This window comes from Anopheles coluzzii, chromosome 2, assembly GCF_943734685.1.
Source record: "Anopheles coluzzii chromosome 2, AcolN3, whole genome shotgun sequence".
In the NCBI taxonomy this organism is placed as follows: domain Eukaryota; kingdom Metazoa; phylum Arthropoda; class Insecta; order Diptera; family Culicidae; genus Anopheles; species Anopheles coluzzii.
This window is the reverse complement of record NC_064670.1, coordinates 14016855-14043851: the sequence shown is the minus strand read 5'-3', so window position 1 is coordinate 14043851 and position 26997 is coordinate 14016855. Positions and strand designations below refer to the sequence as shown.

Sequence of the window (26997 nt, the reverse complement as noted above, 5' to 3'; positions counted from 1 at the left end):
GGAAGCAAAACTGAAGCCGAACGCAGAGCCCGAAACCATCTACCTCTTTCGCCGGTCATCGAGACAGCAGAAGACAGCGTGACGCCAAACGGCGTCAGGCACTGCGAATGAGGGAATGAAATATTTATTTACCGGAAAACTGGCTGCCGGACGCCGCTGCGGGAAGCGTACGGGGGCGGCGGGATGGATACGGGGAAGTGTGCCCGAGGGGGATAGGTTTATTTTTATTTGTATTTAAACTCCGATCCCAAGCACTGGCCTGGTCATTGTTGGGCAGGACGTTTTGATAGCGTGGTCAGACCTTTAAGTCCGTCCGACCGATAGGTTTGCGATGGAAGGTTGAAGATGAGCGTTTTTCGTTTGAAAATACTCCGACGACAGTGAAGGAATGGGTTTGATGGTGGTTTCATCATTGCGTGTCTCGTGTTTATTCCAAATCCCGCTCCTTATAGCATAGGTCGGTCGACCCTTCATAATTGCAAACTATCATTTACTGGTCGAAAACATGCTCATCTATTTATACACTCTAAATGTCCTAACACACATCGCATCACCCGATGCAAACAGACGATGCCAAACGTCAGCGGTTTATCTGTTCGCTATCGTAAGCATCATCGCTAATAAATGCACTCGGTAGCTCAGGCGCGCCCGTTTGCGCCTCCATCAAAACGGCTCGCCCCGGGGGCTGCGCGATGGTCTCGTTGGCCGAATGTTTTACGATCCAATAACCATTCCCCTAATCAAATGGTCGATTTCGCACAAACAACTACCTTCGGTGTCCTCCCCGACAGTTTGGGGCGCGCGGTTTCGTACCCTCCTTACAGCGCTGCGAGGTTGTGTGTGTGTGTGGGTGTGTGTGTTTTTTCTTTCTTTCCCACTCTCTTTATCGCCTATCAACACATTTACGACGCGGGACGCGTAAACGGACAGGAAGCAAAGATGGAAGAACCAGGCGGTTCACGAACGATTTGGATAGATTTTATTGATCACAAATAGCGAAAGATTTCCACTCCCCCGGGTGGGGGTAACCCGTTGCCCCACTGTTTTGGCAGCTCCGTCTGTGTGGCCATAAAAATACGACTTCCCCTTTTTCCGTGCGCGGGTTTGGATCAATTTCCGAGGTTCAGTTTGGGCCAGTTTCAGGCCAGACCCCGTGGCAGTAACATCCGGCCAAACCTCGTTCGAGGGAGAGGCAGGTATGGGGCAGGTCTTCCATTTTATGATGATGCTTTCGGACCCATCGTTCGCGGGAGAGGATTTGTTGATTGCATTTCTTCGAACAGGCGGGCCCTGGATGACGCCGTCCATTTCCGGTAGCAAGCGGTCCCCGCCCCGAGCCGGAAATAAATACAATAAAACTTTAAGACCTCTTCGCCCGGCCCAGCACGGCTGGCCTTCAGCGCATTGACCTTTAGGACGACCTTTTTGGACAGAGGGGGGCAGCTAAGGGATGGGTGGGTGCAAAAAAACATATTTGCATTTGCATATCAGCGCAGCGCGTTGAGTTGGGCAGGCGGAAAGCAAAAGAGATTGTTGCTCTCATACACATCCACAGCTACACAGATACACGTCAGATTGTGTTAACTTTTCGCTTCCATACCGTTGCCGGCCGCATTTTGAGGCACACATATGGTTTGACTGAAATCCAATTACATTCGCGGGAGGGACGGCTGGCAAGACATTGTAACGAGAGAGAGAGCCATCTTTAGTGTAAGACGCGTCTACAAGATCCATAACAGACACCACCCACACGCCCCATATCGTGCTTAACATGCAGACCATCCGGTGGCTAGCCATAAAACAGCCTGCCTGCCTGCCTTGGGTGAACGGTGTCGATGAGGGAAAAAATATTAAAATTTGATTACGATCGGAGACGATTTGAAGCGTGCCGGTGTGTGTGTGTGTGTGTGTGTGTGTGTGTGTGCCCCTACTGCCGCCCGAAGCAATGAAACGGAAAATAGAAGTCCGATGCGGAAATGGTGGGTGAAAATTGCCAACAAGCCGGGAAGATTATTCGCTTCTCGCCGGGTGGTAGGTTGGCAGTGTGCTTAAAAGTGACACAACTTAACGATGGATTTTATGACCACCATCGAAGCGAGGTAGTGCCATGTGCGACAACTGCAACCGAGCGATGCACATTCGCTTTGTTTAGCATGTTCGGCTGGTCTGAATCTGAAGCGGCTGGCGGTGGGGCAAAACATATTGACCAGCTTTATGGCGTTTGCAGGCGGTGGTGTTTCATAAAGATGCTTCGGTGATGGTGGTTGAGAAAAATAACGCACACGCCATGCAGGAAGCTGTGAAGGTTTTTTTTCGACCTATGAAATTTATATTTTGATGGCAGAATTTAAAACTATTGTATGCTGATGGTCTCATATGCAAATTTGACAGTTGCTCAAAGCACAGTACTACGATTGCAAAATAGTTGTAAAAATGATTCCAACAAAGCTATAATTAACGAATCTGGTTGCAACTGTAAAGCGAGTAAGACTGTGCACAATTTTGTTGGCAGAACGTGTGCTCAATGCAAATGCTGCAGCAGCAACAAGCACAACATCCCCTGAGTGGAAGCGCTGTCCTAACTTTTCCATGCAAAATAGCAGCATACAAATTGCCATTCTAGCTATCAGAAGGAAAGGAAAGGTAATGCACCATCCCACACCAACTATGCAGAACAATCCAACATGCAACATGGGGTTTGTTTTGTTTGACCCTGGTGGGATGGGCAACATATCCCCAACCAGCTTGTTGTTTAGATGTATAGAACCATGTCGATTTTATTCAATTACCGTACATGGTTGGTATGCGGTTAGCAGAGGTTTCCTCGTCCACGAGATGTTGTTGCTCGTTTTAACGAAGCGTTTGTAATTTCATTTTAAAATAACCTTTGTGCGAGTACAAGCAAACGGAAACGTGGTTCAAATTCCAGCAATGCGGTAATCCCTGCGAGCTGAATTATGTGTGTATTTATAATTGAAAAAAAAAACTCCAACGCTTTGTGCTCTGTAATACCATGATATGAATGAAAAAAGCACTTTCCAGACGTTTCGCAGCATCATGCAAAGGGATCGGCAACCATCCCTTGGCCCACCATGAGAGGCGGATTTTTATTTCACTGCTTGCAAATAGCCTGAGAATGATTTAAACCATTCCACGGACGGTTGCCGAGGTGACGAATTTGGTTGATGAAAATAACTTTAACAAAACGTTTTTATTAACTTTAGCGGTAGCAACACCAACAAGAAAAAAAGAAAACAAATCCCTGGAAACGGTCTTTAAAGGATAACAAGCAGCACAGCTGAGAGTAGAGCAGCAGAAAAAGTAGGAAAGTAAAAAAAGAAAGTACCAAAGAACTCATCTCACGCTGCAAAAAAAGGGACTTTTTCGGTCGGCTGATGGGAAGAAAAAGGTCCACGAGCAGACAGACAGTGTGACAGTTCGGAAATCCTCGTATAAAAGAAAACCCATTAAAACGCAAATCCCACGTTTCGCGTGGCCCATCAACGGCGATACATCATTTCCCTTGGGAAAATGTACCACCGTTTGTTGTGTCTTTTTTTTGTTCGTTTGTTCTTATCTCGAAAAGCGCTTTCCGAAGCATGGTTTAAAATGATGGTTTACGGTTCTTAAAGGCTCCCATGCTTCTTTGTACGTGTGTGTGTTTTTTTATGTTTTAGTTACCGTAACAATTCCACCAACACTTGCCCCTGCCAGCCCACATTCACGTGACAACCCACCGGCAGGGACGAACAAAACCGTCCGCTTACATGCACCGCGTGACCCATAAAAACGGTCACCAAACGATGGCAGTTATTCAAATTGGCACCGATTGGAATATGCCAAGCGGTATGTTTTATTTACTCCAGTTTTACGACCCACGCAGCAACAGAAGCAGCGATGGGTACGGGGAACGCGCGCTGCCGAGCAACTTTACGCAACTCAACGAGTCGTAAAGTTCCCTCGGTAGCGCCGGGAAGCAGCAGAGAAATTGTCCACCGCCCGAGGGATGCGTATTTGTAGCGTGTGCTTAGGCAACGATCGTTAAGAGCATTTACCGTGGATCCGTTCCGTTGATATGAAGCGTTTGATTTATCTAGCAGATCGTTGGCTGTGCCTATGCTGTGCTATCAATCTCTGCATCGTAATTTATACTCGTCACACTTTTCGAACGAACTTCATTCTTCAAAATCGCAAACCAATACAATCTTGTCTTATTACATTTCTCCCCATTTTCTTGCTGCTTCCAGGTCCAGAACAGCATTCGGTTGCCGTTGGCCGGCCTGGCGCCTCCGCGCGTCCTCATGTGTAGTGCCTCGATGGGTGCGGAAGGTTCCGTCACACTTCAGCTCCGGGAAGCGGTACAGGCGCCCGATGCGGCCGGCTCCCTCGATGGAGCGCTCACGATCGGCTACCCGGATCCGGACATGCTAGCCGACATGCTGGGCACATTCCAGGGCGCATCGACCGGTGCGTCCGGCGATCCGGACGCGGGCAGCTTCGAGCTGCTGCAGGACAGCAATGGCAGTCCGGCCGGCGCTACCTTGCGCACGTCGGCGGCCGAGCAGCTCGAGCAGCTGGCCGGTGCTATCCTGACCAAGGCGAACAGCAGTGGTAGCAGTAGCAGCAACGTGACAACCGGTGCGACAACGGTGACGATAAAAACAGAACCGGGTAAGTGTTTGTTAAAATAAAAACAGAGCTAATGCACGGAATAATGGGGATGGATGTTTATGTCCGCATTATATACGTTTAGAGTGACTATTTTCAATAATTTCACAACCAATAGGGACAGCACGCTAAAGTCGGACATCTCATATTTTTAATTAGCTTGTGACTTTGAGGCGTTTTGTACAGTTTCTTTAACCAAGTATTAAAATACCGTCTTCACATCTTCACATACCGTCATCGATCCGGATACGCCATAGCTATGCCGCTGCGAATAACAAGATGATCTCGTCAGAAATGTCAAACAATATACATAAATGTAGCAAAGGCGTGAAGTTAACATGTTCCACTAAAACGCCTAACGAAATGGACACGAAGCTTGCCAATAGTGATGGCTAAAATTGGCAAGATTCTGGAGTCGGCTCCGATCCGACTCGTATTATCCAGAGTCGTTCTCAATCGTCCAGAATTGCTCGGAGTCGTCCGGAGTCGTTCGAAATCACGCGCAAAGTGATAGACAAAAAACACAACAAAATGAAATGAATCATCCCAAGCACATTCTACCGGGCGAATCCTGTTGACTCCGACCAACTCCGATTCCGATCGACTCCAGTTGACTCGGACTACAAACGACTCCAGGCGACACCGGACGACTCTGGACGATTCTCGACGACTCCGGACGACTCCGGACGACACCGACTTCGGGCGGAACTAGTGGTTCGGTTTTCGCCGAGGTCGGAATCAGGCTAATAATAACCAGAATCAGATTGGAGTCGTGGATGCGCTCCAAACAGCACTTCACTACTTGCCAATATGGGCTAGTGCGGGGCTGATGTTGGTTTTGAAAGAGTGTTTTTGGATACCCGCCTAAGTTTGATCATCCTAATCGCTATGTGAAGACGGTATTCCGGATCACCTTTGGAGATAACTAAGCAAGACCAGGCATTTGTTTCTTAAACGTGCTTGGTTTAATCCAGGAATTTCAATTCAACTCGCTCAGAAATCTGACTCAGCGTTACTTACACTTCAACAGTTTTGCTTCTTTATTGTGATTAAATCTAAATATTCATCCTTGCAATCAATAAATGTACCACGCATTCGCTCGCAGCGTCTGAAAAACTTTACAAGTCCCACAAACTAAACGTGTTTCATCCAGGGACAATAATCCCATCCTCAGGTACACCGAACAACCTGTTGGTGCTGTTGTTTTATGAAACTAATCTCTTTCATAAACCCTCCAAACCCTCAACTTCCCACGATGGGTAAATCAAAACTCAAAAGCTAATGAACAATGAAAATCAGTGACACTGCACTACGCTGCAACTGGTTCTAAAGTATCTGTAGCTAGTTCGATTGCTGGCGCCCTGACCAGGATTAAATTATTTAGGCAAAACTTTTTCGATGTTCGTACGAGCCAAGTGCTCGGTTCGTTACGTTTTGTGTTATTAAACGGAAGAGAAACAAACGGATTATTCATATAACTACTAAATATGGATGTTCCTTGTAGTTTGTTTTATGAAAAATTTGATTTTTCTGCTGAATTGTTAGGTGTGCAATTGCCCTGTTGTTCCAAAAACCATACCAATAGGATCGCGCATGTATTGAACATGTTTTTTATGCAAATTTCGAAACATGAACCGTTCTACTCCTATTATTAGAAGGTTTCAATTCGTGCTAGATTAACTGGACAAAAACCATGCTCATTAGTTTGCACAGCTTCTACGCCACCCTTCAAACGCTCACAATCGAATTGCATCGCTAGAAACGCGGGGAAAAAGGGCAATACATGAGTACCCGGTCGATGGCGTACACTGCACATCGTCATCGGGTTCTTTGTGATGTACGCTTTTCCCTCGCTCCGCATCCACCACATCGCTACATTGAATATTTATGCACTCGCCTGGCTCATGTTTCATGATTATTCAATATCCTATCCCCGTGCCCGATTCCGGGAGAGATTTTTCCCGCACTCATGCGAAATTCATACAAAAAAGACTGTCTCGTTTTTTTGCGTTCTCATTGCACAGTGGTTTATTCTCTCTCTCTCTCTCTCTCTCTCTCTCTCTCTCTCTCTCTTTTGCCTTATCTCGTCCTGCACTGTTTTGTAAAATTATCGATAAAAAATTGATCAAACCCAGCTCCGCACACTGTCCGCTGCGGGCATCGCTTTCTAACAAACAGAGTGAGGGAACGATGGGTGAGACAGAGGGCAGCACATGGGAGCATACCGCCCCAGTACGGTACACACCAGAACATAAATTTATTGAAATAACTCTGCATATCTCCGTTACGGGTCACAGGGAAAGGGGAAGAGAATGAACAACAGCAAAAAACACACATACACACTCACACACAGACACACAGCTTCCATTCCGTACCTAAACGCTTCGAACCTGTTATAGTCCGAGCAACATTTCGCTAACGGTCCTTATCAACGGACCAAAAGGATGAGTATCTATGTGTGTGTGTGTGTGTGTGTGTGTGTGTGTGTGTGTGTGTGTGTGTGTGTGTGTGTGTGTGACTATGTGCACCATTGAGTGCCGTACGGATAGGCAACCGTGCCCCACCCACCATGTACCAGCAGTGCATAAACTTTTCAGCTAGGTTTTATGGTTTTAAAGCATATTTATGTGCATGCACATGAACTTTGATATCGGACTCCCGCCGGACGGTATGCTTTCTTGTGTCTGGCCGTTCTCCCGCCCGGGGTCCCGGGGATGGTTACCGGTGCCGTACAGAATGCTCCCTCTTCGCTCCTCTTCATTGCCACTCTCTCTCTCTCTCGTGCCCGTGAAACCGTAGCAACACGGACAAATTCCAGCCTGTTTGCTCAGGGTTTATTTTTTGCGTTACGTTGCGTTTGCTACGTCGTTGCCTATCGTGCACATGTGCACACGGTTCTGCCCCCCATACAGTCCACCTTCTGCACCGTATCGAACCGATGGTAAAGTAAACTTTGGCTACACGTACGCCCGCCCGCACGGGCTGGACACACTGTAATTGTGCTAACCAACAATAGATATGTGTCTGTGGTCGGTTGTAACAGGCGCATGCACACTCCCGGATACAGTGTGTGTGTCCCGGAAACGTAGCCGGTCCCCTCCGAGGAGATAAATCAGCTCCCCTAAAAACCGCCCCTCAAAGGGGGCAATTTTCTAGGCAAGAGCTTAATTGAGTTTCAATTTATGGTGTCAGTTGTTATACAATCGAGTAAATATTTTTTTTAATTAATTTTTAGTTCAAGAGTGTTTTTTTTGCTGTTGTAACTTTAAATGCACTATGCACTTTATGTACAATCGATTTATTTTTATTTACACATATTAGTCATCTTTCTCAAGTGTCACTTCACCATTGTCCTGCACTGTAAACGTGCGCTTGGGCTCAGTTAAAATGTATCCCGCTTTGCTCCCGTATACACCGCATGCACATGTGCAGCGGCAGTTGAAGTACGAATGTGAAATGGTTTCCGGATCCTGGTACCCGGTACGGCCCATCCCTTCCCTGCTCCCTTTTCCCCTCATTCCATCATCGCTCATAACACACCGCACCGTTTCGGCCGCTGAGCCGCTTTAAAGCAACCTCATGCATATTTACATGCAATGTGTGTACAATTTGCATTTTATATTTATCTATCTAGTTTTGCGAAATTATAAAAGCAAGCCTTGCGGCTGCGTTGTGGCCCCTCGAGCTACAGTTCGACCGTCCGTTCTTGTGGGGTTTTGGGTGGTGGAAGTGGGGTAAGTAGGCGATATTCCGTTGCTGGCCAGCATGCCATCGTCGCATCCGAGCATAGGCCCAGGATTTAATGATTATCATTGCATTCATTTTCCCACCATTTGCTCGGTCGCAAGGTCGCCCTGTTCTGGCCGGAGAACGCCCGCCTCACTTGAATGTTGTCATCCTGGCTGGTCTCGATCGGGCGGAAGATAATAACCCTTCGGGTTGCCGACCACCACCTATGGTTGTGGGAAAATGGACAAGAAATTAATGACACAGATTTCCTCCCCGCTGCTGCACACGGGTGCAGTGGAGAACCATTCTCCCCCACACCCTCGGAAAGGTCATTGGTTGCGGAGGAACTGTGGAGTGATGGTGGCAACGGGCGGGCTGCAGGAAAGAGGGAAACGGCATGGGATGATACGTGAGCAAGCGCATTTGCATCGCTGCTCTCTGCACGCTCGGTGCAAACAACACGTGGTCAACGGATGGCTCTCGATGGTCCGGGATGCAAACCAATGCCGCCCTCCCTACCACCCGCTCAACCCTCAACCACTTCCAGTTCTTCCGCTTTAATGAACATGAAATGTTAAATGTCACGGTGATTGACGTTTGGGACCGGTTCATTAGCGCTGCGGGACCTTTTGCTGCAGGATTTATGCTCATAAATATAAATAGTGAACGCGCTCGGAGCGTATTTGCTTCCCAGTATGTGTATGTGTGTGTATGCATGGAACGGACACATTGACTAGCGCTGGCTTCATAATCAACGCTCTGGGTCACTGCCGGTGCTGCTCAACCAGATTCTATGGAGCTCATGTGAAAAGCCCTCCGGGGCTGTGAAAAACACACACACACACACGGGCAGGATTGGCCTTTGGATGGTGATGGGCGAGTGGCGAACTGCCTGTGACGGAATTTAATTATTGACTTTTTATCTAACAAAGCATACGCTGACGGTTGATTTGCTAGAACTCGGGTGATTGGGGTTTGTGTGGTAAAAGTTCTAATTATTTTACATGACGTAACCTCATACTCATTACAGTGTTTAATTTTTTTTAGCAAAAGCTAATACATGAAAAGCCTGTTGAAATTCTGCTTAAACATCCGCGGCCGCATGATAATGTGTCAGTTAGACAACATAGTTTTGCACAAGCACATTGACTGCGAACGCAATTGTGTTAATCTCGCTTTGACATGTAAATTGCATACATTCAGGCGAATTTGTCAACCTTGGTAAGAACTTGTATGAAACCCCTGTCCCCCTCTTTTTGTTGTAGATTACTTTACTACTTACCTACGCTTGGAACACTAAATCCCTAAAATTTATTGTGAAATCTCCTTAGGCAACAGTTTATTTCAATCCATGTAACCCATAAATAGACACTACCATTCATACAAACATCCATTCGTTGGGCAGCGTTTCGATGCTAATGCTCGTATAAAACAATACTGCACACTTGCCTCACCACTCGTTTCCCGGCATATTGTAATACTGTTTCGCTGTACATCATACCGAAGTTTTCTTGCCTCACCAACATAGTCGACCCGCTAGCATACCGTACTATTCCTGCGCATGGTAAAAACATTTTTAGTCGTCACCAACCATTCCTTAAACCAGCTGGATACGCTGCTCGTATGTACTACCCTAACGAAAATATCACTTTACGCGCTTACCGCTTCCCATTTGTACGTGGATCACGTCTCCCGCGCAGCACAAGCACAACCGTACCGTACCATGTGGCACAATAAACGTAACCTAGTGCCACCAACGATGCAGAACAAAATAGTATCCTTTTTCGCACTTTTAACACCCACCCACACTCACTCACTCGCCAAAAAATCGATTGTGTGTGTGTCCCATTTTGCTTTTATCTCGAGCTAGCAGCGAGTGTGCAGTGGGAAGAAGCTGGACTGGTGAGAGGATAGAAACTATGCGCCAGAGCGTGGCATACACAAGAGTCTTAGCCAAGGATCTCTGCGCAGAGGCCCTTTCCTCCAGTCATCCAATCAGCACAATGGGTAAAATCGTTCTCTCTGCCTAGTGCTGCCATCTACCTGATTCTATCATCGCAGATGGTTTTGTTAACCCGGCGAACCCTTACCGAGCGCACTGGCAAAAACGGCGACAGAGAATGCGAGAAAAAAGCACCGAAAGTCGCTACGGTACGGTACGGAGACTATCAGTCGGGATGAAAAAGCAACAGCAACAACAACAACGGCGAGCAAAAACGGCATACATTCGGGCGGGGTTTGAATACTGCCATTTTTAACGATAAATAAATACACGTCAACACAGGGTTGTGCACGGTGAATGCGCCATCCTCCATCAAATACTCTCCCCCAGCAGGTTGCCTTCTCCCGTAGGGCGAGATGCTTTGCTATTGCTATTCGAATTTCTCTCGTTCAGCCGGTAGAGATCCCGGCCAGAGCTGGGTGGGGATGTGCCGTGGAACGGTTTAGAAGGAGAAGAAGAAGAAAAAAAGAGAAACATGAACTATCGGTCAGACTAGCAGCATCAATATAAATAACGGAAAAACGGAGCCAATTCAGTTAAACTAACGAGTGGAAAAGCTTCAAAGCAGAAGGGCTTAGAGTCTGGCAAAAAAGGCGTGCTGCTAACCCCGCGCTGCCATTGTTTGCGAGTGGGAGTTTTTCGCAATTACAACCGTGCGCAAAATGGTGGCGATCGGCAGCGTGAAACGTTGGTAGGATTGTAGTGGTAGATGAAAGTAAAGTCACTAGATACGACCAAGCTTGTGCATTTCTGTGTTCGTTTTTAGTTTTGGTTTTATTTCAAAAGAAACTTTAAATTCTTTTCTCAGCAATATTGTTTAAAGCTGTAAAGAACATTTTGGAAATGAAAGTTTGCTCGCAGTCATAATAACGCATAATAATTCATAAGTAAATGAAATTAAATTAAATTACATTAAGTGGGCAACAGATTATAGGAAATGTTTGTACTTTGGCCTCATTAAATAATGGAACAGGCAAAATCTAGTTTTATAAAGTGGAGATAGTGTTTTATTTTATAAAGCTTCTCCATTGAAATATAATTACCCGCCTAAAGGTATGCAAAAATCTTTGCAAATAGACTCTTTCGGTATAATATGATCACTTCTTTTTGCCTTGTTATATGGTTGTTTGCAATTGCGATGTTGCACGTAGATCGCACGGTCGATTTTTCCTCATACATCAAACATCACAATTACTGTCCTTTTTCCATCACCGACTCTAATTAAATCGTGTTTCAAATGGCGATACAATTTGCTAAGGTCAAAATCGAAAAGAGACCCCTACCGATCGGCTCGTACCCTAATGAAGGGTTGAAAGGGCTGATCCGGCTGTAATCTTTGTCAGTGTGTATTCAATGGGAAAGCTGCAATATGCCATCCCCCCTCCCACCCTACATTCTTGCTTTCAGCCCGTGTTGCTTTCATTTGCTTCATTAATTACCGGAAAGCTTTCAACTGGTATGCTAGTCATGGACGTTCCACTCGCTCTACTCGACCCATCCCACTACTTTTGCTGACCGAAATTAATTTGGATTATCGACCACACACACACAACACACACACACACACAGACACACACACAAACACACAGATACATACATTTGCAATGCAATCGTATGCCACACGAACACACAAATGGGACAAATCATGCCAACTCGATCGCAGCGCTCGATGCATCCTTATTGCATTCCGTTCAATTATCCCTAATCCGGATAAATTCCTTCGCAACTACGAGCATCTGAAGCACACCGACATCAAAGTGGTGGGATTTTTTTTCAGTTTTCGATACTTTTTACTCTGTCCCTGTCCTTCTGCCTCTGGCAAACTCGATGCCCTTTATTCGTTCCGACCTAGCAAGTGGTAGAAGGTTCTTTCGAGCAGCGTTCGCCCTTCGATTGGCTCACTAGTTGATTTTTTTGTTTTCGCTATATCCTTCCAACTACGAGCAACGCAAACGAGAGCTAATCCGACAGACGCAATCTAAATCCTTGCCCAAGCTTCCAGTGCTTAAAGCGGAGTGTCACACCAGGGCCACCGTGAGGTAGTCCGAATCGAACGAAGAAGGATTAGGAAATCTCATTTCGATAGTAACTCCATTGCAAAGCAAGTCTTCCGGTGTACGTCTCCTCCTTTTCCTGCACCGTTTGATGCTGCTTGTTTGCGCCTCAAAGCGTATCGAAAAGTCAACCTGATATTGATCGGATTTCTTTCTATCGTTTCCGATTTCTTTTCCCTCTCGCTGTGGTTCCTTCCAGGGCCGAAATCAACCGCGGAAAAAACGAGCATAACCACCAACCTGCACCCGACCGGCCTCACGCCCACCAGTAGCATTGGCAGCAGCAACCTGTCTCCCTCGTCGACGGCCATCTTGCACCACGGCACCACGATGGTGACCGTGAAAAGCTCGCCCGGAGGAAGCGGCGGTACCATTGCGACCGCCGCCAGCCCAACCAGCCTCATCCTTACGACGGTCGGGCGGGCCGAGACGGCGTCGGGCGGTTTCGGTGGAGGCAGCAGCAGCAGCGCATCGTCGTCACCGTCGGCGGCTGCCTCCCCCGTCTCGCTGAGCGGACTGGCGAAGAAACCGCGACCCAAGACGGTATCACCGACCCGGCACGGACCGCAACAGTGTCAGGTAAGTGTGGCGGGTAACAACGAACCCGAAACGGTAGTCTCTTTACTGATTTATTTGAAACGAAAACAGGTTACTGTTTTGGAGTGATGAAATGACTTACGATCAATATTTTTTAACATAATTTTTTAACCCCTGCTAAACGCTACATAAACCATGTTCAAACAATGCATATGTTTTAAACAATCGTCCTATACGCGGGGATTGTTCAGTAAGCAACGGTTTGATCCTCTACTTCCAAGAAGCACCTCTGATGGCAAACAATTGAACCAAATAACTTCTAATGAAATGCATAAATGCTATTTCCTCGCCGGCGCAATGTGCCAGCAAAAGCTAAATGTTGCGAGCAAACGTATACACGGTGCGCTATTCAAAAGCCCTGTTCAACATCGAGCAAATCCTTTGCCAGCACTCACATCGAAGCGCATCGGCGCACACTCCTCTCTACGTGAGCGCACGTGTATGCATCGCCGGTGATTGCAGTGCGCCACCACTGGCACACAAGAAAACAGAACCCATCGGTTGCCTTCATTTCGGTTCCAGCGAGCGAACGCTATTTATTTAATTTTCTCCTACGTGCCATCGAGAAAAGCGGATCGGAACGTAAACGGCTTTCGTTGGTGCGGATTGCTGAACAGCGAATGTAGGGAATGAGCGGCAGCCGGGTGCCAGGGGAAAGAATCTTTTTCACTGCAGCTCGAGCGTAAATCCTGCTTTTGGGTCGTGACGCTTTTGCTATGATGAGCGAGCGAGTGCACACACAGAATTGAGCGCTCATTTAGAAAAGCGTTGCTATTTAAACGTTTCGTATGCTGTAGTCGGGTATGCACGATGGTGGATGTATGTTGGGTACGGTTAGACAAGTAACGCGTGAAGCAACCGCAGTGGAAACCTTATTAATAGCATAAAAGGGACAAAAGTGACACATTAACATGCACATTGCATACATTTGGGCGTATAATTAGCTTTCTTTGAAGCGTCCGTGGCTGTGATCGTTCTAATTGGTGAAATAATTCAAATCAGAAAACTACTATTTACTCATATGTCATATTTTTCTCTCATTTTTATGTATCTAGAAAGCCTCCAAAAAACAATCCCACTAAACAGCCTCAAATCAAACCATCGAAAATAAAACGCGCTAACGAAAATGCTAAGCCCCAAAATCAAGACTCTTCGATACTTCGATACCCCAAAACTGCACCGCAAATGCAAATCGGAAAACCCGGAAACGAGCCGGGTTTCCGTTTCACATGCCGTGTCGTTAATTTTTCTTCCGCCTTTGCGTCCCGTTCGACGCAGACGGTTGCGCAACGCAAAGGAGTTGGCACTGTGAGGCATTCGCGGTTTCGCTAAAGAAGGAAGCAAGCTCCCCCCCCCCCCCCCCCCACCATGTTAGCCTAGCAGCGAAAGTGCTCGGTTGAATATGAAAATCGTTTAAGAAAAGGAACCAAAGTTCTTTGCAAATATTTTCCCTCAACCCTCGCCTCTCGATGTAACGGTTTTGCTGGCGGGAGATCGCCCTGTGTGTGTGTGTATGTTTGTGCCATTACGCTGATGGCAGCAAGGAGATGGAGCGAAAATTCACTTTAGCCGCTTTCCTCCGTGCACGACTGTCTGCAAATGAACGCTTCCGAGTGTGGTGTATGCTCCAGCAGCCATGTGTAGCGCCCACCCGATACCGCTCGCTATGATCGAGCTCACCCCAAACACACACCCTACCTGGGCACACAGCCGGGATTCGATCAAGGAAAAGGGGCGGATAGGAATGGAAGAAAACGCATGACATTTCCGTAATGGAGACGCTCATCGCGGTGGCAGAAGCTCGATTCCCTGCCCTGCTGACGGTGATGGTGAAATTTCGTCCTGATTTTATTTGGCTCTCGTATCCGGCGGTACGATCTTTAGCAGCGCGCCTACGACCATCAAGCCAAGTGGGTGGTGAGGGTCGTACCGGGCGCCGCAAATCCACCTTAGCCGGAAAAATGATAGCGACGATAGACGAGAACTTCAAAGCAAAGTATTTTCTTTTCCGGTGCGTTTGAGCGTTTGCAGGGCGATACTTTTTTTTTTGTATTTCATTTATTTTTTGCTTCACCTCTCCTGGCTTCTATCGCCCGGGAAGGGCGAGCGACGGCGCACAAGGACGGCTATTTGCGCTAGGGCATGATAACGATATCCATCTTGTTTTCACCGTCCGCCTGTACACACACCCTTCGCCCGTTAACGACTTGCCGCGCTCGACGCGGCCTGGCAGACACCGACCGGTAAACATTCAACAGATCAAAAAGATGTTCATTAAAAAGATGGTGCAGTAAACACGTTCTTTCTCGGAAGGGGCATCTTAGCCCTAGCAAGACTAGCGAGGAAGGAAAAACCGGCGATGGATGGGGCGGCTATCAAGCAAGCTAGCAAGGGATGCCCACGCCCAGCATGCCATTAAATTGAGCAGGAATTTCAAAACAAATTTTCAATAATGCAAACGATTCTAATTGCATACATCGCAGGCACGGAGCCGGGCAGGTTCAAGAAGATTAGCCGAGATTTGTTTTCATGCTGCTGTTTCAATTGTTTCCTACATGCGTGTGTGTGTGTTTGTTTGTATGTTGGGAGGCTATTAGCAGAAAAGAGCATCCGGGCCAATTCCTCAACAGTAATTACAGTGAAAGCTTTTAGGCGATAAGATTAAGTGAAATGTAGATCCTGCTTTTACAAGAACGTTGCTGCCCTACCATCCGCACGTCAACCTTGCATGGTACGGTGCTAGTTGATATTCGTTATCCAATTCGTTATCTTAAGTTGTAGCGAGCAAGAGGGATGGGAAAACAATTTTCCGTCCCTTGCGCCCTTCTCTATACCTTTTTCTCAATTTGCAAACCGATTTCCAAGCGTTTTTTTTTATTTATTTCCCCCTTTTTTCGAAAGGCTCGGCACCAACCCTTTTGATTAACTTTTTGGCCCCTTCTATTTTGGAAACGGTTCATGGAATCGCATGGCCTTCGCCCTGTGTTTGGTCCTAGGGCCACGCTTCAAGGTTAAATCAAAACGAATTTTCCTCCATTAATCAACTCGGTTGGGTTTGGCGTGAAAATGAAGTTGGCCCGCCCGTGAGCAGCATCACAGCCGGAAGCGCTTGCAGCCAATCGGGGAATCTTTTTAGCTTGTTTTTTCTTTTCCCTTTAAGTAAACTTCATTGTTGCTATCAGTAGGTCTAGCAAACTAAAGAAAGGGTTTAAAAATATAAAAGCAACACATTTTTATGAAGCTTTATGTCTTCTGTTTCACGAGCAATGGAGGAAATGATCCATTCCTTCTTTTCCATGAGGAAAACAACCATTCTCACTTCAACAGAGGTTGAGATTACAGTCATTAAGTAACGTTTTCTAACAAATTTGTTGTAGAGTAGCGAAAAAAAATTCCAAATGATTCAATATCTCTGGAAATGCTTCAAAGTGTTCCAAAACACGATAGCATTTCTAGTAAATGCTGAGTTTAGTCCCCTGAATGAAGTAATAAACTATAAATCTTCATCTCAGACTCCTTCCACGGCCCTAGCGCCGTTTTTCCGCATCGATGTGCCTGCTTCGACCCTTCGGCATCCCTCGCCATCTCTCGCACCCATCCATACTAACCCTTTCAAAGTGCACCTGACCGTTCCGGGCGTCGTTCCCGTTGAAAGGAAAATCTAATCGGCAGGTAGCTCATTTGTAACTTTATGACAAGCCGGCGGAAACGGAACGACGAAACCAACCGGACACAAAAATACCGTCCCGTTTCACCCCCCACTTTATGGCGTCCAATGCTGAATGGAACGGCCAATCCGCCCAGCTGCTCGCTCTCACTCTCTCTCTCTCTCTCTCTTTCGTCACGGGGCGCCAGTTTCTTTGCGAAATTACTGTCCTTCAGCACACAGCGCTCCTTTGATGATGAAAGGCAACTTGTTAAATCCAAATCCTCCATCTCGTTTGCCCGCTCCGTCCGTCCGAGTATCCCGGACGACGGCGGCGATTGCTTCGGTCGGCCGAGCTGGGCAGCCGGGCAGCGGAGAAAAAAGGACTCGAGATTAATAAGGATTTTCCTTTCCGGAGCGCACTCAATAGATCACTAGCAATTGAGGGCCATTAATTTGCACGTGAAACGAACGGCCCTCCGGGTCCGGGGTCCGGGGATGTGAGCTGCCCGGACAGTCCGGCGCATCCGGCCGAATGGGGGCGGCCATCAAGGATCCGTTGCCGGTGTGCTGTGCTTTGCTTCGCGTGGCTGCACTTAACGAGATAAACCATTCGCCCCTTCCCACAGGGGAAGGGAGGCATGAAGCGAAGGGTGAAAGAACGAACTGAACTTTGGCACTTGTTCCTATTAAGCTCAATTTGTTATCGGGGCGCCCTGTATCGTTCCGGCGAGTTGCAGCTGCCGGCCCGTTTTTGTGCCGGTTGTATCGGCCATCCTTCTTTTTTGTCGTTGTTAAAGCTCCCATTCACTGCCAGCCATGGCCTCTACTTGGCGCTCTATAATGAAGACAGTTTTGCTGTACCGATCAGCCGAAAAGGGTCGCGATCCGTGGGTCGTTAGGATGGAAAACTGTTCAAATGTTGCCATTTATCATAAAGCGTTGGGCGTTACTTAAAGAGTTTGGCCGGTTGGAACGCCTTGCATAAAGACAAGCCATGCTGAAACCATGGCTCCAAATGCACAACACCACTTCGATCCTTAATGTCCTGGGATCTCTGGCAAAAAGGCAAAGAGCAACTAGAACCAATACCGCTTGCGACGGTTTCCGGCTAGTCTTTAATGATCGGCGAACGATGAAGGTTAAGGCAACGATAACATCTTGCCGCTTGTGGAAACTACAGTAAAACAAAGCAGAAGCGAAATTAAAATCTCATTAACAGATATTGCGAGCCATGTAGGTGGAAAGGAAGGGGCACAAAAAAGGGAAAAGACTGAAAGCAATTCTTTGGCGCAAAAGTTTCTTCGATTTAGCGAACTATTCCTTGCGTGCCTTCTCTCCGTGCCGCCGCTGGGAGCCTTCGGGGCCATTCGAACTGCTGAATCTTTTGATGTCGATTAGGGCCATATTCTGCATTTTTATACATTCTCTTGTTGGAAAAACGATTTGGTAATGATGCTAGTTTTTCAGCGCTGCTGTTTATAAGACTAGTTTGATACGCAATAGCTCAACGTAACTTTCGTCCTAACCGCCTAAAGTTATGCAATTTGTGTAGCAAAATCTGATTGAAAGTAACATGCATTGTACAAGACAGCAATTTTACCCGTAAGTTCGACAACTGAAACGGTATTGCGCGGTGGATTGTTCATGATTAACACACACACACACACACATATCACACTCTTAATTACGATTCCTAATGCTTTCAACCTCCACTCAAAGCACCTTTCCTATTCGTATGTAACAACTTTGACCGTCGTCGAGCGAACCGAGTGACGACGGCAGTAAACACCGACCGATCCCTAAACCCACATGTTTGCCCGACTCGTTAATCGACGCTTGGGTCTCATATTTCACGGGATTTTCGTGCACTCGAAATGAGATAAAGCGAGACGCCTTCCGGCAAATGAGGCACCGCGCCACCATCCCTCGTCTTCGCCACCCGCATCCGCATCACTTTAATCAATGGTGCCGTGTGAGCAATCTGTTCACAGCGTCTAGGGGCGTTAAGCCGCTTTGCAAAACCTTCACTTAAAAGAACATTTTGCGCTGCCGGCATATTGCATGTACTACATGCTTCACCGTAATGAATGGCTTGTGCGCTCATACGCGCCCGAACAAAAGGAAGCAGAAGGGACGGAAGGTGAGAAATAAAAAAGCACACACACACACACACACACCTTCTTATCCTCTTAACTAAGGCGGTACAGCAGAAAAAGCTGCTTCGCCGGAGCCACGGCACCCCATCCGACGCTTCCGCTGAAATGAGCACGGTGAGGTTGCGGTGGAAATTGCTTCGACATAAATTAAAACTTCCTCCCACCTTTTAGCCGACAAGAGCCGGAAGTGTGTCATTTGTAAGTGTGGTTTCATCTTCCCGCATCTTCGCACGTTGCGTCTGCGACCTTCTCTCGCTGCGACTGGTGAGGGTGCGGAATGCGATTCTCTCTGAACTTGGATTTTTATTGTCTACTGAAGTGCGGCACCCTCACCATCCAGCCCCACGTCTCACGCTCCCTTCGGTGCTAATTCTTGAACTAACGATTATCCCTTTGCCATTCTTCCCTCGGGGTGGGCGATGTGGCTTGCAAGATTGGTAGCCCGTCGGTCGGCCATTGTGAAAATGGGCTTCGCACAGCTCGCTACAGCAGGGGAGAGATGGAAACGGGTTACTGGTTGGGATAGTAGTAATTACGGTTGATAGAGCATCAAATAATGCTCGGACTCTTCGGGCTGTGGCACTGTGAGCGGATAGATTCCTCGCCTCGACCTTCGGCCGGCGAAACCAAGACAGTTAATGAACTAATAAAAATAAAATGAGAAACTGAACGCCCTCCCGTTTGTACACGCCCTGGGAATCGCCACCATCATCATCGTCCCTTACTGTTGATGTCCTCCGCGTAGCGCCGTGTAAACGTCAGAGCAAAAAGCGAAGCGGGCGAAGAAGAGATTCGTCCTTTTATAGCAGCAAGGGCAGAACAAAACCATCCAAAACACACACCACAACAACAAAAAAAACTATTTCGAACGGAAACTTTCCTGCTGCCAAGGAACGAACTGGGAGCGATGGGTGGAAAATGGTGAAATAAACAGCACCGCCAACGGTGGCACTTGGCAAACGGGTGCTCCGTCGCTTCCCGCTCGTTGACCGTTCGGGCTGCTAATTTACAAAACTGAGTGGAATAAAAAGTGGGGTTCCGCTTTTCTGCACACCCCTTGCTCGGGTGTATCGGGTTCAATCCATCTCCGGGGCAGGGAAGCAGCAACCGCTCCATTACGAGGCTAATAATCATGGCCGGCGGGAGCTTCATTCTGCTGGTGGAATGATCCCTGGCGAGCGAGAGAACAAAGTAATTAAGCGCCCGAGCCCGACACTAATTACGAATTCCAACTAATCATAGAAATATGAACGCAATACGTTTCCATACCATGTCCATGCAATGAAAGTATGGGTGTTTTTTGTTCTGTTTGGGGTTTTTTGTCTGTATCTCATTTAGCACGAATAATTAAAAACGAGTTTATTCTACAAATAGCTTGGAAAAATGGTATTTTATTCAAAAAACATGCAAATGCAGTATGATTACATCGCATAATGAGCAAATACCTCGAATGCATTTAATAACGCATGGAATGCTTTTGCGGGTTTCGCACAAACAGAGATGAACCTAATAGGCTAGCATCGACCGCATTTCACTAAAAAAGCTCCTGAAACGGTGTACTATTGCATGATTACTTACACCAGTACTTTCAAGTAAGCAACAGGCTAGTGAAAAGCACACGATAGCCTGCCATTTTTTTGCACTCTGTAACGACTGCTTTTGGCAAACCTTTCAATCATCATCATAGCAAGGCATCGAGATGCCCGTGACTAATGGATGTACGCCCGTGCCCGCAAAACCCATACCCATGGCACGGCCCCGGGCAGCAACAAGCAACAAAATCGAAACCTTTTCAATCAGTCCGCTTCTCCTCCGCGCTCGATCGCTGCTGCCATAAAACGACGACGCATCGACGCGTGTTTCGGATGGACGGGTAGAAAATTGAAATAAAATAAAACCAAAACCCTCACTTTACCGCTAGCACGCTTACCCGGCGGACACGTACACGCACACGGAGCCGTAGGCGCGTAAAAACACGCCTAAACCATAACCATCAGGGCTCATCAATAATGCAGCCCTGCTTGAGCATCGCTGTCGTAACGTCGCACGTCGCCGGGGAAGAGCAGAAAGCGGACAATCCTGTGACTGCTGGTGTTGCCATACTTTGCTCCACCCCTTTCCACGCTGGCACTTCCATTCGAGCCGTACTTTTTGGCGAATGCGTCCTTCGCACGCCCGTCTACTAACTGGTCACTGGGGAGCAACCGGTTCGCTTTTCACGCAGGCTTTCCGTCCAGACCGGCGCTAAGCACATTACACGCTCTCGATGACAGTGGTGGACGCGCACACGGCACGCACGGCCCCGTGCGTACGGCAATCTCATTAAACGGTTCTCGCAGTTGCGTGACAACTAAATTTATCATATTTTCACGCAATCACACGCCAACACGGCGCGGGCAACAGTTTGCTGCCCCTTTCCCAGGTGACTTGCGTGCGCCAGATTTAACCTACCACGCACACACGCACACACATGTTGCATGACTGGACTGGCATTTGGTGGAGGAGGCGGTTGGGTGAGTTGGCACCGTGATTGTCGGGGTAATTACACGGCGAGCGTTTCTTGGAAGGGAGACAAGCAATGCGTTACATTGTTTTGGCGATGAAAAGCAGATCCCAAGTGTTGGGGGAGCCGTTACAATGTAATGTCCGTGTTGTCGATCAGATTTGTTGTTCACTTCATCGTGTGGTGTTGTGTTTTTCTTCAACGAATCAATTTTACGGCTATAACTGTCTGTACAATCACTCTCTACCTTCCAACTCACCTTAATTGAGCACAGTTCAGGCAACACTCATTAAAATATAGTTTAATTTAGTCGTTTGATGCACCACCAACAAAAAGCATTCCCCCGCTTGCGCCCAGCCTTCTGCGCGATCTTCATTGTACGGTGGAAACAATGTAAAACGAAACCACCCAAATACGCCCAAATGCGACACAGCGGCTACATACGGTTTCCGCTGTCGCACCTACGCGCAGGGGATTAGAGCTTCTCGCTCCTGGGCGGCAACGGTGTGAGCACGCCCGCACGCCAGCTGTGCAAAAGCGGAAGCGGATGCTGCCGTGCGCTGCTGAAAACGCGGGAATTAATTAACGATGTATTGTGTGTGTGTGTGTGTGTGCGTGTGTGCAGCAGCCGGTTCGGTTCGGGCAGCGTCATCGGCGAGCTTTGCCGAAAACTTGCCCTCCACCCCGATGCGATCAGCATGTTCCGTCATGCAGAATGAAGAAATTGGTAAGGAGCCTGCCCCCACGACTGCCACCGTCGCGTGGTTTTAGTTCGAAAAACAGCTTTCCCGGCGTCTTGTAAGTATTTGCCACCGTATTTCGGTAGCAGGGCGCTGATATCGCTTACGGCGTGTAGCGTTCGCTCGGCGAGATTGAATTCGCCTTGAAGATGATGTTGATGTCTAAGATGTTGCAAAATATGCCCCATCCTCCAGGAGAAGAACGTTGAACGTTTGACGGAGACGGTGCCCGCCGGGCGGGAAACCTTTCCCGGAAGGCGTGTTGCTGGCGCCGAAAGCACTTCCCAAAGCAGCGCAGACCGAGGAAACGAGCCGTTGTTTAGAGAATTATTAATTAATTTCTCACCGCTTCCTGTCCTACCGGCTTCGGTTTTTGAGGGGCGTGGTGCGAGTTGGAGGAATGCAGTGGGAGGCACTGTTGAAAATTTTCACCAAAACATGCTGGCGTCCTCCCAGGCGGCACGACGACAAATCCATTGGCAGTGCTAGGCCCGTTCGCGGGCCCCGGTAATTGCTTTCATGTTCAATTAATGGTTCAATTTGTTTGCTACGCGCGGGTCGCGTCCGGCCTGGCGATGCTACCAAATTTCGCGAGTGATCATACTAATTTTTCACCCAAAAGTCAACCGCACTGCTAATTCAATTGACGGACCCGAAGGAAAATAGCGATCCTGCCAATAGGCGCGGGGCTGGAGGGCATCTTAAGGAAACGAATTTCTTGCCCAAAATCAGAAATCACAGTATTTCCTAGAATGCGTCTTTCAATTCATTCGTGATTGAGATTCTAACCGTAGGTACGCCAGTTAATTAAGTCGATGGATGATTGCCACATTGTACTGGCTACAGATGTTTGCAGTCAAAACATTGTTGGATTAATTTTCGCTAATTTGATTTTCTGCTAGCAGTTGCGCAGTATCACAATCCTCACTTTCAGTCCATAGTTTCCCATCAAATCTTTTTTCGTTTACTTCATGTCATCCAAAATGCATTTCGCAAGTTTGAGATGTTTTCTTTCTAAATTGAGATGGTTAGAGAAACCCTAATTTAAATTAAAAGTAATTCTTTCTAAATAAGTCACTGAAAAGCAGACAATTGTTAAGCGCATTGCATACTTTTAGGCGGCTTACTCTACACAACGCTTCAAGCGAATTCGATACACAAAACATTATTGATGTACAAGAGAAACATATTGAGAATGTTGCTCAAACGCATCAACGCATCAATTAGAGCACATGTTGATTGGATTTTAATCGTCTAATATACACATTCTTCTTCTTGATCTGCCAATTATGATTGTACGCCTTAAACTTTCCCCCTTTCACGCTTGCGGTTGCCCTGCACCCGTCCTCGGGCCTGCAACCGATGTCAAACATTTATGAGTTAACATTTTCCACCCGCCCGGTTGCTGGCCCGACCAGGGCTTCAGGGCTTAATTAAAAATCTCTTAACTCAACCATCCGTGGCCCTCTTCTGACAGCTGCCGGCCGGCTCTCCCCTCGAGTAGTAGCAGTGACCGATGCCGTAGCACAAGCTGTTCACTTTAACGGACACTTCACTGCGGAGTGAAAGTTTAATCGCTTCTAATATCGACACTCGGTCCCACCGGCACAGCACAGGGGCAGGCGGCTCAGGGATGGCGATAGCAAACGCATACCTCCGCCACGCACTTAAACGATCCGGTCGAATGTCATGCGAGTGGTGGGCGGAGTGAAGCGGTAGAGGCAACCGCTGGAAAACCGGATCTCGTCGTCCATTTCCTTGACCCAACACCCTCGGGTTGGCACCACGGCTGTTCGGGGCAGAAGCTGGTAATCGGTACCATTTTACGACTCACTGACCAAGCTGTCCGAGCGATTCATGGTTTTGATAGTTTTCGGACCCGCTCCGGGGACCACCAAGCACGGGGTGGGGAGGGGCGCTAGTTGGAAGGTTGGGACAATCGAGCTTAATCGGTCCTGGGAGAAAATTAAAAGCCATTTTGCTATCAACCGTAAAAAGGGTTGTAATGCCGATAGTGCGCACCGGGTTCGCAGTTACACGCCAGGGACCTCCGAGTGATAAACGTCACAGGCCGGAGCCGTCGCTATCCAACTCCAATCGCTACCACTACCGGGGTTGTTCGTTCGGGCCACTTGAGCAACTGGGCAAATCGGCACAGGGCAGCAGCCGCAACCGTTTGTTTATGGGACCGATGGTGCCGGGTTTATGAACAAATCCAACAAATATATTAGCCACGTTTTTTTATGTTACGCTTGGGCAAAGCATTTAAATCACTATCACCGAGTCCATAAACTGGACGGACGGCTGCTGTACGATAATCGCCTGTAAAAGCCGTGCGTGCCGGTGAATCACTTTCGCCTGTTTGCCATTAATTTTCCCACCTTAATCCGGCCATATCGCTTGACCATATCGTACACAGGTACGAGGGGACATGTGGTGTCTGGAGAAAGTTGCCGAATGAGCAAGGGAAACGTAACATCCCTGATCTTCGATCTGCACGAGCGTGTATCAGCAAAGCTTCATCTCAAGCGCTTCCGTGCAGGTGTACATAGCTAGAATGTAAGACAATTTCAAGCGTTGCCCTGCCCAGAGCGGACCTTACTCCAACGGAATGCGGCACGGTGCGGTGGAGCCATACTACCCCGACTTGGGCACTTGGGCTACAGAACCGTTCTCCGCCAGCGAGCGTAAAAATAAGCCCAAAACAAATTTCCGCACAAAGGGGGCCGCCTTCCGGAAGGATAACCCCGAGTACGGCTTTTAATAAGACTGGGTTAATAAATAACCGAATGGAGCATCCCTCGGCCCTTATCGGCTTCGGCTCCTTCCGTATCGATCGGCCAGGGGAAAAATGCTACGACACCAGTAGTACATCCTCGTCTGCTGTTTGCTTTAACCTTTCTCCCACTTTTAAGCCGCCCAAAACTAAACCAAAAGCATTCAGAAGGGGGAGGGGAGAGATTGCTGCAAGAATTTCTATCCTGCCTACACTTGAACGTGGTAAGATCACTTCAACAGAAAGGAGATGATTTGTTTTTTTTTTTTTGTCACGCTACCTACCACAGCTTTAAGCTCGCCTCTTCTTCAGAGCATTTTGACGGTGGTTCTGCTTGCCTGTTCAAAGCACAACTTGCTATTTTTTTTACTCAACCCTTCTCAAATGAAGTGAGGTTAAGTGGACGTCAAGGTACACGATCGGACAGCGGCTCTTTTCAACAAAATAAACAACTTACCATGCTCGGCGGCCCACCCACAGCAGCAGAAATGGACGACAAAAATGTTGCAAAACACCAGCACACACACACGTTGATGTAATAACAGCTCTTAGGGCCGATGCATCAAACGCTGCTGGTGGTCTGAAAGGAAGGGAAAAGAATAAAAACGGAAACTAACCGAACACAAAAGCCTTAGAAATGGTTCGCTTTCTTGCTTCACTTGTTCCCATGGCAGGAACGAAGGCCACTTAAAAGACTATTTTTCCACCCGGCACTTTGTGGGAGAGAGCAACATCAGGTAAACCGTCATGATGACGGTGGTGAAAGAAGAAGTAAAAAAACAGTTCCCGTCCTATGCAAAGAACACGACAGCCGAGCGGCGAAACAGAAAAAGGATATATATGCTTTCGCTACAACAATGTGACCTTTTTTTGGTTGGTTGACGAAAGTGCGTAAACCCTCCCGCGAAACAGTACAAAACCCGGTCGATTCAATATCATTAAAGGCCGCCCCAGCAATTGTTTCACTCCAGGGCAGTGGCCGGAGCTGGGGTGGACGAATGCCGCCTCACAGCCAACCGTCCGGACCGACCACGATAATAAAGCAAACGAAACACGGTCCTGTTCAGCCCTCCCCCCTCGGAACACTCCGTGTTTTGGTGCCTGAATTGGTGCCCGAAAGCTTTGTGCGGGGGAGGTTTTGTTTGAAATGACAATGGAATATTCGGCTGGTGTTGGTGGAAAATGGGCAGCCACCACAATAGGTGGCTCCCTTTTCACGAAAGGGTCGTGCAAAAACAAACTCGACCGGAGAGCGGTAAAAACACAATAACACAGTTTCGCATGAAACGGGTAAGACGCCCAATGTAGGTGGGGATATCTTAAAACGCAAAGAAACAACCCTGCCTAACAGCGACAACAATACACCATGGCTTTTACCCGCACACACACACACACACAAACATTCCTTGCTAAAGCCAAAGTTCCTCTTGCGGCGTCTGTAACATGTTTCGTTTTCTTTGTTTTCCGCGTTACGTCTACCAACAGTGAGTACAAGGCTTTAACAATCTTTTCCCTTCTTATCTTCCTCCCACCAGGTCTGCAGCAAAGTGTTCGGCAATGCGTCCGCCCTCGCCAAACACAAGCTAACGCACAGCGACGAGCGGAAGTACGTGTGTGGCATGTGCTCGAAAGCGTTCAAGCGGCAGGATCACCTGTAAGTAGTCGAACGGCCCGATACTAGTTTCGTGCATCGCGTTACATGTTTTATACCACGAATCTCTACTCCATTCTCCACACATTCCCTCTCTCTCTCTCTCTCTCTCTCTACTCCATTCTCCACACAGCAATGGCCATATGCTGACGCATCGTAACAAAAAACCGTACGAGTGTAAGGCGGACGGCTGCGGCAAATCGTACTGTGATGCGCGATCGCTCCGGCGCCACACCGAGAACCACCACAGTGCGCTCGGGCTGGCGAACTCGTCCGGCACGGCCAGCCCCGGCCCGGGTGGCAGCAATGCTGGACCGCCCGGGGGGCTGAGCCTGTCACCGGCGACGGCAAGTGGTAAGTAGTCGTCTGCTCGTCGGGCTAATGAGCTGCTGTGCTCTTCTCTGAATCTTACTGCAATTAAGGATGAAAAGATGTATTACAGGATTTTCCAGGGGCTCTCATAGTTGAGGGA

At 47.8% G+C, this 26997-nt stretch overlaps 1 protein-coding gene across 4 annotated transcripts in view; it reads left to right on the top strand.

Annotated features, from left to right (window-relative positions):
• LOC120948088 (serine-rich adhesin for platelets) overlaps nt 1-26997 on the top strand; it is a 161232-nt gene that overhangs the window by 100915 nt on the left and 33320 nt on the right. For all 4 annotated transcript variants that reach the window (XM_040364069.2, XM_049606346.1, XM_040364068.2 and 1 more), the window contains 4 exons: nt 4248-4671; nt 12653-13032; nt 26410-26528; nt 26659-26879. In XM_040364069.2, coding sequence (XP_040220003.2) covers nt 4248-4671; nt 12653-13032; nt 26410-26528; nt 26659-26879 — 1144 coding nt within the window. The remainder of the gene's footprint in view (nt 1-4247; nt 4672-12652; nt 13033-26409; nt 26529-26658; nt 26880-26997) is intronic.